This window comes from Ornithorhynchus anatinus, chromosome 17 (genome assembly GCF_004115215.2).
Source record: "Ornithorhynchus anatinus isolate Pmale09 chromosome 17, mOrnAna1.pri.v4, whole genome shotgun sequence".
In the NCBI taxonomy this organism is placed as follows: domain Eukaryota; kingdom Metazoa; phylum Chordata; class Mammalia; order Monotremata; family Ornithorhynchidae; genus Ornithorhynchus; species Ornithorhynchus anatinus.
Genome location: NC_041744.1, coordinates 18013824 through 18027514, shown reverse-complemented (window position 1 = coordinate 18027514; position 13691 = coordinate 18013824). Strand labels below are relative to the sequence as shown.

The 13691-nt window shown below is 58.6% G+C and overlaps 1 protein-coding gene across 1 annotated transcript; it reads right to left on the bottom strand.

Moving 5' to 3' along the window:
- Window positions 1–223: 223 nt before the first annotated feature.
- Window positions 224–11350, bottom strand: CYYR1 (cysteine and tyrosine rich 1). Its single transcript, XM_029081713.2, has 4 exons — window positions 11241–11350; window positions 9670–9772; window positions 1960–2120; window positions 224–1379 (listed from the first exon to the last, which is right to left on the bottom strand). Exons 1-4 carry the CDS (start codon window positions 11311–11313, stop codon window positions 1252–1254), a joined length of 465 nt encoding a protein of 154 aa, XP_028937546.1. The 5' UTR covers window positions 11314–11350; the 3' UTR covers window positions 224–1251.
- Between the last annotated feature and the right edge of the window lie 2341 nt (window positions 11351–13691).

Here is a 13691-nt window from a genome sequence, read left to right as displayed (position 1 = left end):
CATATACCAACATTATTATTAACTTCTCTGTGCCTCAGTTCCCTCATCTGTAAAATGGGGATGAAGACTGTGAGCCCCACGTGGGACAACCTGATTCCCCTGTGTCTACCCCAGCGCTTAGAACAGTGCTCTGCACATAGTAAGCGCTTAACAAATACCAACATTATTATTATTATTACTATGTGCCGAGCATTGTTCTAAGCACCGGGATAGATACAAGTTAAGTCTGAGCCCACCTCGCCCCCTCCACGAAGCTTTCCCTGATTCACCCCTCCCAGAATCCCGAACCCGACTCAACCCCTCCGGGAAGCGTTCCCTGATCGCCCCCTCTGAGAATCCTGAGCTCACCTCACCCCCTCCAGGAAGCCCCCCACGATTATTCCAGCCCTCTTCACCCAGCCCACCCCACGGCTACGACCTTCCCCAGGGAAGAAGGGGAAAATCCAGACTGGACTTGCATCAGGTCGTCCCCCCCCCCCCGTGTCCCTCGACGGGGGCGGGCACCGGTGTTTTATTGTCCACCCGGAGGTGTCTGCTCAGCAGCAGTAGCCGGCGGTTTGACCAACGTGACCTCCGCGGGTCCGGTTCCCTCCTCCCTCCAACGCCCCCACGCCCCACACCTCTCCCCCATCCAGTCCACGTGAGGGGGGCGTCTCGCTGGCCGGCCGGCCGGTCCACCCTGGGTCCACGGGGAACCGAGGGTCAGGATGCCTGGGATCCCAGTGTGCGGGAGTGGTGAGGACGGGCGGCGGGGCGGGGGAGTCCGGCGGGCTTGACGTGGTCAGACGCCGAGGCGGCCGCTCGGCCGGAGAGACGATGGGCCGACTCCCCCTGGGGCCCGGGCTCCGGCCTATGGAGGCACTTGGCGGGGAGGGGATCCCGGGGCGATGGACGAGGGGAGGGGGCTGCACCTTGGGGCCTAAGGATGGGGGAAGAGGGTCCGGCTGCACCCCAGGTGAGCGGATATCGGGGTGCGGGCAGGGGTGTCTCTGGTCAATCTCGGGCAGCGTCGACTCTCACGTCCTTCCCATTGCAGGGCCGCGTCCCACGTGTTTCTTCAGACTCTTCTTCCCCAGACCCTTCTGGAGGCCCCCAGACCCATCCCGCGCCCCCCATCCACAGCCCGTCCCTCTCTTCAGGGTCCAGGGCCACCGAACCTCGTGGCTGGAGAGTCTCCCGGCCTTGCTGGGGCTCCCTGGGCCAGCACCTCCACTGGGCCCATCTTGGAGGAAGGGAGGGGGTGGGCGGACTTCACTTCCCCAAGTAGCCAGGGTAGGGCGGGGGCGGGGGCAAATGAGGCTGGGGCATCGGCGTGTAGGGGGGTGGAGGGTCCCGGGGGGGCAGGAGCTCGCAGTCGCAGCTGTAGGGTGGGGGCGCCGCTGAAGGAGGGAGAAGAAGAAAAGCCAGTCGGGTCACAATAATAACAATAATGACGGTATTTGTCAGGGCCTTACTAAGGGTCAAGCACTGATCTAAGCGCTGGGAACACAGCCCCTGTCCCACGTGGGGCTCATAATCTTAATCCCCATTTTATAGATGAGGGAATCGGGGCCCAGAGAATAATGATAATAATAGTAGTGGTATTTTTCGGCGGTTACTCTGGGCCAGCCACCGTCCTAAGCGTTGGGGTGGATTCCGGCAAATCGGGTTGGACACGGTCCCCGTCCCACGTGGGGCTCACGCTTTCCATCCCCATTCTCCAGATGAGGTCACCGAGGCCCAGAGAAAGTGAAGTGACTTGCCCGAGGTCACACAGCAGACGAGTGGCAGAGTGGGGATTGGAACCCACGACCTTTGGACTCCCAGGCCCGGGCTCTAACCACCAGGCCACACCACCCCCGCTGCCTGAATGGGGGTCTGGGGGAACCCACCCCGCTACTGGCTGGGTGGGCATGGACTGGGCAACCGTGCCATCCTCGGGCAGGAGAGGTCTGGGGGGAGCGGGGCGGCGGCGCTCACCGGGGAAGGCGTGGACGGGGCTGCTGTGTGCCGGGCGCAGGACGCCGATGCGCGTGCTCCCACGGCCGTTCTTCACGCACACGCACACGCAGATGGCCACCCCGGCGATCACGCCCATGATGAACACGATGCCAAAGACGATGCCAGCGATCGCCGTGCCTCTGCCGGGGGTGGAGGGGAGGGGGAGAGCACAGGCACAGTCACTGGACGTCCATCCATCCCTGCTACTTACTGAGCGCTTACTGTGGACAGAGTTGGTGGACACGTTCCCTGCCCACAAAGCTTCATAGCGGGAGCTGTATGGGCACCCTCCAATAATAATAATGATGATGTTGGTATTTGTTAAGCGCTTACTATGTGCCGAGCACCGTTCTAAGCGCTGGGGGGAGATACGGGGTCATCGGGTTGTCCCACGTGAGGCTTAAAGTCTTCATCCCCATTTTACAGATGAGGGAAAGAGCCCGGGCCTGGGAGTCAAAAGGACCTGGGTTCTAGTCCCCGCTTCGCCACCTGTCTGCGGTATGACCTTGGGCTAGTCACTTCACTTCTCTGGGCCTCAGTTACCTCATCTGTCAAATGGCAACGAAGACTGTAAGTCCCACGCGGGACCGTGTCCAACCCCATTACCTTGTATCTACCCTAGCGCTCAGTACGGTGCCTGGCACCTAGTAAGTGCTTAACAAATACCAGTTAAAAAAGAAAAAACCCAGACCGAAACCACAGTGTGTGTGCGTACGTGCAGCCAAGAGCACTTGACAGGTCAAAAGCTCTTGAAGGCCGGCCGGAGTCTGAGAAATTCCAATCGGAATCCATCCAAGTACCACTCGGAGGAAAAGCCAAGCTCTCCGTGACGAACTTCCTCTTTGAAGAGACGGGAAGGAGATCCGCTCTTTGTCCCGAGTGAAGCCCAGAGCCCAGAACTGGCTCCAACTGTATTTACTGAGCGCTTAAGGTGTGCAGAGCACTGTACGAAGCACTTGGGAGAGTACAGTATAACCGAGTTGCCAGACACACTCCCGGCACGGAGGTGTTCTTTTCGTGGTATTTGTTAGGCGCTTACTATGTGCCAGGTCCTGTACTAAGTGCTGGGGTAGATTCCAGGCAATCAAGATGGACCTAGTTCATGTCCCACAAGGGGCTCTCCGTATTAAGTATGAAGAGTAAGATAAATAAGTATTAAGCGCTTAGTACAGTGCTCTGCACACAGTAAGCGCTCAATAAATACGATTGATTGAATGAATGAACGAATATCAATCGTCATTTTATAGACGTAAATTCATTTAGGGCAGTGAACGTGTCTGCTCATTTCTCTTGTAAAAATAATAATGTTGGCATTTGTTTAGAGCTTACTAGGTGCCAGGCGCTGTATTAAGCGCTGCGACAAGACAATCGGGTTGACCACGGTCTTAATCCCCATTTTTCTGATAAGGTAACTGAGGCCTCGAGAGGCGAAGGGACTTGCCCAAGGTCACACAGGCGGGGCTGAGATTAGAACCCAGGTCCTCTGACTCCCAGCCCCGGGCTCCATCCACGAAGCCCCGCCGCTTCTCGATCGGGGCCTTCTCTCTGCCTGTCCAATAACGAAAGCGATCAGTACCTGTCGGGTGCTTACTGTGCGTCAAGCACCGCGTTAAGCACTGGGGTAACGAAGATAATCGGCCCCTTTTCCACACGGAGCTCACCATCTAAGGAGAAAGGCCACCGTCTCTCCGTGTCTCTGCCCGCCCGTCTCTGCCCGACCCTCCTACTCACCCCCCAGACCGGGCTTCACGCGTTTTCCGTGTCGCATACGTGTTGGCTACCCAACGTGTTCACGTGGCTCCGACGGAGACACTTAATGACCCCTTCCTTCTCCCTGAAGCGACTAATGCAGGTGCAGGGGATGCCAACTGTTTTCCTAATTCATAAGTCTCCCGTTGATTGGTATCAGTATTAAAAACTAAGGCGTACACCCATTTGCATGTAAATTGTAGGTTCCCAAAACAAACGAAAGGAAGCACTCCTTCACCCAGCGGGGGTGAGCATATGGAATTTGTTCCCACAGGAAGTTGAGCAGCTGAAAATAGCAGGAGATGGAAGAGGACAGAAACAAGGAAGCTTTGATTCTTGCTGGCTCATGGAGTGGGGAGAGTCGGGGGGGAGTTGGAGGGTCCGTGCTGGGTCACTGGGGGACAGTCAGAGGTGGACAGGGGACTGTCAGGGGGGTTGGAAGGTCCGTGCTGGGTCACGGGGAGGCAGTCGGAGGTGTGGGATGGTCCGTGTTTGGTCACTGGGGAGAGTCAGGGATGGAGAGGGGAGAGTCAGGAGGGTAGGAGGGTCTGTTCTGGGTCATCGGGAGAGAGGGATGGAGAGGGGAGAGTCAGGGGTGTTGGAGGGCCCGTGCTGGGTCACTGAGGGACAGTCAGGGATGTGGGATGGTCCATGCTGGGTCACTGGGGGACAGTCAGGGATGCAGAGGGGAGAGTCGGGGGGTTGGAGGGTCCACGGTGGGTCATGGAAGAGAGTCAGGGGTTTTGGATGGTCCATGCTGGGTCACTAAGGGACAGTCAGGGATGAAGAGGGGACAGTCAGGGGTGCCGGATGGTCGGTTGAGTGCATTTATTGACCGCTTACTGAGTGCAGAGCACTGTACTAGGTGCTTGGGAGAGGACAATATAACATAAAACAGACACATTCCCTGCCCACAATGAGCTTAAGGTCTAGAAGGGTGATCCATGCTGGGTCACTGGGGGAGAGTCAGGGAAAGAGAGGGGAGAATCAGGGGGCTTGGATGGTCTGTGGGGGTCACTGGGGGACAGTCAGGGATGGAGAAGGGAGAGGCAGGGGTGTTGGATGGTCCGTGCTGGGTCAATGGGGGAGAGGCAGGGGTGGAGAGGGGAGAGGCAGGGGGGTTGGAAGGTCCAGGAGCCCCCATTTCCCACCCATCACATTCCTGGTCCAGGCTGGTCTGACCGGTTTGGAGAGTCGCCCTGGCCACTTCAACTCAGAGCGTCCCCGCGCCAGTCCCCCTGGGAAAACCGGTTCCCACCGGGAACCCTGACCACGGTCCTTCCCGCAGGGCCCGAGCGCCGTCCCGTCAGGGCTCCGGGCCCAGCCCCCTGAGGCCCGCAGACCCGACGCAGGGCAGCCTGGCCCATCTCCCGTGACCGGGAGCCCAGAGACCCAAAGCAGCGTGGCTGGAACACGAGCCCAGCAATCAGAAGGACCTGGTTTCTAATCGCGGCTCTGCCACTTGTCTGCTGGGTGACCTCGGACAAGTTATTTCACTTCTCAGGGCCTCAGTTCCCTCCCCTGTAAAGTGGGGATTAAGACTATGAGCTCCGCGTGGGACGGGGACCGTGTCTAACTCGATTTCCTTGCATCCACCCCAGCGCTTAATACAATTCTTGGGACCTAATAAGCGCTTAACAAATACCGCAATAGTTGTTATCGTCATTGCTCGGCCAGAACCGAGCCCGCCCTGGGATGGATTTTCTGCGGTGACCATACCTGGCTCCCCTTCATCGGGGCAGAAAACTGAGAGGCGACTTTGAAAACAGCCCCCTCCTTCTCCGGTCACCAGGCTAGAGGCTGCGGGTCACCTATCGGCTCTGCCCGCTGCTGCCCAGCCCCTTCTGCCTCCTCCAAGGACAATATTTACCTTAGACACGATGAGGTCAACGGGCTTGAGCCCCTCCACGTAATAATGCTTTAATATTCAAAGCAAAACCGCCCACCTGGAGGTTTGGCTCCCAAGTAGGGTTTGGCTTCCTCTAGGCTGTAAACTCGTTGCGGGCAGGGAACGTATCACCAACTTGATGAGAAGGATAGTTGCGGTGTTTGTTGAGCGCTTACTATGTGCCAGGCACTTTTCTAAAAGCTGGGGTAGATACACGACGATCATGTTGGACCCAATCCCTGACCCACAGAGGGCTCACGGTCTTAATTCCTATGTTTAATAGCAATAATAATCATAATTGTGGCATTTTTAAAGTGCTTACTATGTGCCAAGAACTGTTCTAAGCGCTAGGGTAGATACAGGGTCATCGGGTTGGACACGATCCTTGTCCCACGAGGGGCTCACGGTCTCGACCCCCATTTTACAGAGGAGGCGCCTGAGGCCCAGAGAAGTGAAGCGACATGCCCAAGGTCGCACAGCAGAGGGGGGCAGAACCCGGGATTAGAACCCACATCCTCTGACTCTCTGGCCCGTGCTCTTTCCACTAGACCTGCGGCACAGAGAAGTTTACTCACTTTCCTCAGGTCACACAGCAGAGAAGTGGCGGAGCTGCTTTTGGATTCTCCCAAGCGCTTAGTACAGAGCTCTGCACACAGACCATCAGCTCCTTGCAAGCAGAAATTGGATCTGCTAACTATGGGAGTCTCCCAAGGGCTTCGGACAGTGTTCTGCGCACACCGATCTTTCAACTCCTTGAGGGCAGGGGTTTCCCCTCAGCGTTTAGTACAGAGCTGCGTTAACTGTTTTAAGAGTCCTAACCCCATCAACCTAGCTCTCCCTCATTCAATCGCATTTATTGAGCGCTTGCTGTGTGCAGAGCACTGGACTAAACGCTTGGAAAGCCAATTCGGCAACAGTTAGAGACGATCCCTACCCAACGACGGGCTCACAGTCAAGAAGCCTCTGTGCTCCTATTGATCGATTAATTGATTAATGATGTTTGCCCATGAGAGCCCCTGGGGCTACCTCCAGCACACTGCTGTCTCTGTTTACTTGTGTGACCCTAATAATAATAATAATAATGTTGGTATTTGTTAAGCACTTACTATGTGCTGAGCACCGTTCTAAGCACTGGGGTAGATACAGGGGGAATGGTTGCCCCACGTGGGGCTCACGGTCTTAATCCCCATTTTACAGATGAGGGAACTGAGGCCCCGAGAAGTTAAGTGGCTTGCCCAAAGTCACACAGCTGACAAGTGGCTGAGCGGGGATTCGAACCCATGACCTCTGACTCCAAAGCCCATGCTCTTTCCACTGAGCCACGCTGCTTCTCTGGCTTCCCCCAGCCAAGTCACTTTACTTCTCTGGGCCTCGGTTGCCTCATCTGTAAAACGGGGATTGAATCCTCCTCCCTCCAATTTACGACCGGATCTGGAAGCTTCCGGGGAGTTCGTGACGCCGCCCACCACCGCAGTCCAGCGGGACCCTCCGGGGCCCCTCGGAAGAAGTGGTCCCCTGGGAAGAGCAAGCATGTGGGGGGCAGGGGACGTGTCCATTTATTGTTAAATTGTGCTCTCCCAAGCACTTAGAAGAGTACTCTGCGCACGGTCAGCACCCAATAAAGACGATCGATTGATTGATTCCAGGTGGACCAGGTTACCGCAACGGGGCTCGAGCTGCTGCAGCTGAGACGAAGAGGGTGACTCCCCCGGCCTGGTTGTGGGCCACCAGGCAGTGGGTCAATTACTGAGCGCTTACTGAGTGCAGAGCACTGTATTAAGCGCTTGGAAGAGTACGATATAGCAGGGGGAGCCCCTGGGGGGAGCCAGGGCAGACACACCGAAAGCCCTCCTACACCGTGAGCTCCTCATGGGCTTCCAACACGTCTACCGACTCGGTGACGTCATCCTCTCTCAAGCGCTTGTAGAGTGCTCTGCACACGGTCAGCGCTCAACAAATGCGATTGCCTGATTGCGCTGCGGCGGGCGAGCCCAAACAATAACAGGAAGCCCCACGTCGGAAGGGAAATGGCCACTTGGCGTCCTTCTGCAGAGGAGCATTGTTTCCCGGCCTGTTTACTGGGCCCGAACCGTTTCCTCTGTGGGTGGCGGGGCCGAGGCCGGCGTCCCGGGGGTCGTGGAGGAGGGGAGGGGGCCGCGGCCCGGCCGGCCTCCCAACGGCCCCGGCCGGACATCGCGGGAGAAATCCCAGATGGATCGACTTCCGTCGGCGGGAGCCAGAGATTTTCCCAGTTGTCCTCACCGGACACCCCAACTCCGCTCGTCCCTCTGTCCCCTCCCGCAGAGACGTCCGCTCGGGGAGGAGAGGCGGGGGCGAGGGCGGCTCTATCGGTCCACTGTACTGATTGGGCGCTCCCTGCGTGCACGGCACCGTACTAAGCACCCGGGACAGTCCAATACAACGGGCTTGGTTGACCCGTTCCCTGCCCACAGTGAGTTGGCAATCTAGAGGGCTAGCTTAAATAATAATAACGGTGTCGGTATTCGATAAGCGCTTACTATGTGCCGAGCACTGTTCTAAGCGCTGGGGGAGATACAGGCTCATCGGGTTGTCCCACGTGAGGCTCAGTCTTCATCCCCATTTTACAGATGAGGTCACCGAGGCGGCGAGAAGTCAAGTGACTTGCCCAGAGTCACACAGCTGGCGGAGCGGGGATTAGAACCCGTGACCTCCACCTCCTAAGCCCATGCTCTTTCCACCGAGCCACGCGGCTTCGTCTATCGACCCATCGGCGGTATTTATTGAACACTTTCTGTGTGCGGAGCTCTGTACTAAGCGCTTGGGCGAGGACGATATAACAGAGTTGGCAGAAACGTTCCCTGCCCACAGCGAGCTTACGGTCTCAAGGGAACCTACTCAAACCCTTCCTCCTCTCTGGCTCAAAAAACTTAGTATCGGCATCTCCCCGTAGGCAGGGATTGTCAGTGGATCCATCAACACTCCTCACTGAGCTCCCACCGGTTGCGCACGGCACTGTGCTGAGCGCCGAAAGCTCGCCGGACTCCCGAAGCGACTTCTGTCCACAAGGTGCTGCCGGTAATGATGATAATTATGGTATTTGTTAAGCGCCGGGGCGGATATAAACAGATCAGGTTGGACACCATCCCTGTCCCCCGTGGGGCTCACAGTCTGAGGAGGAGGGAGACCAAGTATTGAGTCCCCATTTTATTGAGGGGAAACTGAGGCACAGCCAAGTGAAGTCATTTCACTTCTCTGGGCCTCAGTTTCCTCATCTGTAAAATGGGGATTGAGACCGGGAGCCCCACGTGGGACGGGGACCGCGTCCAACCCGATTCGCTCGTAGCCACCCCGGCGCTCGGTAGAGTGCCCGGCACACAGTAGGCGCTCGATTAATACCCTTATTATTCATTCATCCATTCACCAGCATTTAGAACAGAGTAAGCGCTTAACCAATACCGTAATCATCTACTGATCGCTCACCGTGTGCCGAGCACTGTACTAAGCGCTTGGGCAAGTGCAACCCAACAATAACCGGTGACGATCCCTGCCCACGACGAGCTTCTAGTCTATTATGATCCTCTTGTATCCACCCCAGCGCTTGGCGAGCTTAGGTCTGTTACTATTCTTATTATCCTACGTCCACCCCAGCGATCGGTACGGTGCCTGGCACGTAGTAAGCGCTTAACTAATAATAATAATGTTGGTATTTGTTAAGCGCTTACTATGTGCCGAGCACTGTTCTAAGCGCTGGGGTAGACACAGGGGAATCAGGTTGTCCCACGTGGGGCTCCCGGTCTTAATCCCCATTTTACAGATGAGGGAACTGAGGCACAGAGAAGTGAAGTGACTCGCCCACAGTCACACAGCCGACTATCACTATCACTAACACTATCGTCATCTCGCATCTACTCCGGCGCTCGGCCCACATGAACAAATACCCCAATGACCGATGATTCTCAGGCGGGAAAACATCCTCCCATCCCTGGCGGTCAGCCTCTCGGGGTCCGGGGGGGCTGGCGAGGTTCCCACGGAGCGGGGAATCTGGGGGAGCGGGGACGGAGGGGACTCACGAGAGGACATTCCCGATGTAGGCGTAGTAGGAGCAGCAGAACGGGCTGGGCCGGTCACAGCAGTAGGCTCGGCACTCGAGGCCGCACTGCGCCAGACACCTCTCTGAGGGGGAGAAAAAAGAAGAATTAGGGTCACCGAGGGGGTCCGGGGGGGGGGGTGTCCCACAGCTTTTGAGGTCCACCCGCCATCTGGGGCTTTGAAGGGTCTGTGGGGGGGGGGGTCCATTCGTGTTGGGCGCTCACCCTGCGTGAGGGGCTGGACTGGCGGTCCCCCGGTTGCCCAGCACTATACTGGGTACCTCCCGACCCACGGTCTCTTGGGTGCGGGACACCGTATCGGACACCTACTGGGCGTCGAGCTCCCAACTAGGGGCCTACCCGCGGCAGTGTGGCGGACATCTCCCCGTGCAGAACCTTCTGGGGGCAGAGCACTGTACCGGACACCTACCGGGGACAGAGCACTATACCGGACACCTCCCGATCCAGAGTACTAACCAGGTGCCTTTTGGGTGCAGGGCGCCGTACCGGACACCTACTGGGTGCAGAGTTCCGTAGGAGGTGCCTACCCATGGGTGTGTACCGGACGCTTTCCCGTGCAGAGTACAAACTAGTTGCCTTTCGGGTACAGGGCACCGTGAGGAAGCGACGGCTTAGCGGAAAGAGCCCGGCCTCGGGAGTCAGAGGTTGTGGGTTCTAATCCCGACCCCGCCACTCATCAGCTCTGCGATTCCGGGCAAGTCGCTTCCCTTCTCCGGCTCTCGGTGACTTCATCGGGAAAATGGGGGTGAAGCCCGCCAGCCCCACGCGGGACCACCCGATCGCCCTGGAACGGTGCTCGGCACACGGTAAGCGCTTGACGAGTACCGTAACCATCATCAGCAGAGGGTGCCGGGCACCGTACCGGACGCCTGCAGGGTGCGGGGCTCCGTTTCGGGTGCCTCCCTCCGGCACCGTACCGGGCACGTCCGATGCAGAGGACAGACCAGGTGTCTTTCGGACGCAGAGCACCTGGAAGGGCGCGGGGTGCGGGGCTCCGTCCTAAGTGCCAACCTCCGTCGCAGAGGAAGAAGCGGGTGCCTTTCGGGTGCAGGGCACCGTACTGGACATCTAGTGGGTAGGGAGCCGCGCAGCAGGCGCCTCCCCGGGAGGAGAGGGCCGGATCGGGCTCGGGGGCGCTGCGAGAGGGTGAGTGAGTGTCGGGGTGCCGGGCAGGAGGGAGGGCGAGGGGGAGTTTCTGAGCCCCGGAGGCCCGGGCGAGGAGGGAGGGAGGGAGGGAGGGAGGGAGGAGAGGAGGGTCTCCTTCTGGGGCGGGGGCGGTGCTCTCCCGGGGGGGGGAAGCGAGCCGGGGCGGAAGAGTCCAGCCCGGTGCCACCTTCGCCTGGGCAGCCCGGGCACGGGCGGCCCCGCCAAACCCGGCCAGAAGGCGAGGGGCGCCCCGGCCGCCGTGGCCCGGAGGGTGGCGGGCTGGGGGGCGGACGGGGGGTGGCCAGAAGGTGGGCAGAGGGTGGGCACCCTCCTCCTCCTCCTCCTCCTCCTCGTCGTCGTCGTCCCCCTCCCGCCCCCGGACTGACCTGCGCAGACAAAGAGCAGGGCGAGGCGGTGGTGCCAGCGCGCTGGGAGCCGGGCCGGCCCAGGGGGGGCCATCCAAGCCGGCCGCGGGACGGACCGCCGGGCGGCCGCGGGACGGGCCGCAGACGACGGGGATGCCGGGCTCGGCCCGCCTGGCCCCGGCCCCTTGGGGGCGGGCCCGGGGGGCGCTCGCCCCCCTCCCCTGGCTCGGCCTCGCCCCTCGCCCCTCGCCACCGCCCCGTGCGCAACGCGCCGTGCGCCCAGGGCGCGCGAGCCTCTCTCTTCTGTCTCTCTGTCTCTGTCCGTGTGTGTGTGTTGGGGAGGGGGACACCCACGGGGCTGCGGGGGGTCCCCCCCCCCCCCCCCCCCCCCCCCAGTCCCTTCCTCCGATCCCAGAGCAAACTTGGAAGTTGGACAGCACCGCCTCGCTTTCCTGGCACGGCCCTCCCCCTCTTCCCCAACCCCTCTCCTCTTCTTTTCCTCCCCTCTTCCCCAGCTCCTCTCCTCCTCTTTGCCACCTCTTCCTCCCCTAACTCCTCTCCTCTCCTTTCCCACCTCTTGCTCCTCTTTCCCCAACTCCTCTCCTCTCCTTTCCCACCTCTTCCCCCAACTCCTCTCCTCCACCTCTCCCTCTTTCCCCACTCGTCTCCTCCTCTTTTCCACCTCTCCCTCTTTCCCGACTCGTCTCCTCCTCTTTTCCACCTCTTCCTCTCCTTCCCCCAACTCCGCTCCTCCTCTTCCCTTCTCCTCCTCCTCTTTCCCCCTCCTTCTCCTCTCCTGCTCCTCCTTCCCCCAACCCCTCTCCTCCTCTTTTCCCCCCTCCTTCTCCTCTCCCCGAACGCCGCTCCTCCTCTTCCCTTCTCCTCCTCCGCTTTCCCTTTTCCTCCCCCTCCTACTCTTCTCCCAATCCGCTCCTCCCTTCACTCCCCCTCGCCCCCAGCCCCGCTCCTCCTCTTTTTCCCCCTCCTCCTCTTTTTCCCCTCCAAACCCGCTCCCCCTCCTCTTCCCTCCAACCCATCTCCTCCTCCTTCTCCCCCTCCTCCTGTTTTTCCCCTCCAACCTCGCTCCTCCTCCTTTTTCTCCTCTTCTTCTTCTTCCCTCCAACTCGGTTACTCCTCCTTTTTCCCTCCTCCTTTCCCTTCCTCTTGTGTCCGACCCAAACGCAGCTCTGCGCACAAGCACGGACCGAAAACAGCTGTCTATGCGTGTCCCCTTGGCCCATTACCAGCAATTTGCACCCAAGAGGCGCCCAGAACAGCCCTCTGCACCCAGTAGATGCTCAGTACGGTACCCTGCCCCCAGGAGGTGCTCAGTACAGTGCCCTCCACCCAAAAGATGCTCAGTACAGTGCTCTGCATCCAGTAGGTGCTCAGTTCAGGGTGGCCTAGTGGCAAGAGCCCGGGCTTGGGAGTCGGAGATCGTGGGTTCTAATCCCAGCTCCCCCACTTGCCTGCTGTGTGACCTCGGGCAAGTCACAACTTGTCCGTGACACGGTTACCTCCTCTGTAAAATGGGGATTGAGACTGTGCGCCCCACTTGGGACAATCTGATGACCTTCTATCTACCCCGGCGCTTAGAACAGCGTTTGGCACATAGTAAGCGCTGAACAAATACCATAATTATTATTAGATGCTCAGTACGGTGCTCTGTATCCAGTAGGTGCTCCGTACAGTGCTCTGCACCCACTAGATGAACGGCCCCCCTGGAAGCGAAGAAGGCTCAAGTCGCAAAGGGCCTTAGTTTTTACCGACAGATCGTATTTACGGAGCGTTTACCTTGTGCGGAACATTGTGCTGAGCGCTTGGGAGAGAACACTAGAACGATGAAGCAGACACATTCCCTGTGTATATATCTATAATTCTATTTATTTTGATGCTATTGTTGCCTGTCTACTTTTTTTTTTGGTCTGTCTCCCCCCTTCTAGACCGTGAGCCCGCTGTTGGGTAGGGATTGTCTCTGTTGCCGAATTGTACTTTCCAAGCGCTTAGTACAGTGCTCTGCACACAGTAAGCGCTCAAAAAATACGATTAAAGGAATGAATGTAGACGGGTTTAGCGTCTGGGGGGGGACACAGACATTAACAGAAATAAAGAAAAGGGCAGAATCCGACATAAGTGCTGTGGGGCTGGAGATGAATAAGCGGAGCCAGTTGGGGTGAAGCAGGAAGGGCGGGAATCTCCCATTCCCAAGGGGATCCCCCTTCTCCACCTTTGGGAAGCAAAGATTGGATGGAGGAGAAGGTCGGTCACGGAGCACGAGATCCCTTCCCTCCAGGGACTGAGCTTGGCCGCTCTTTTTAAGCATCATCCCGGATGGCCTTCGTTGCGACTCGCAGTTGTTTGATATTTAACCACGATTGTTCTGGGGGACTCTCTGCCCCCTGGAGAACTAAGAGTTCCTGCCGGTCAGGGACCTGTCCGATGTGGTGACCTCGTCGGGAGGCTATTCTGGGA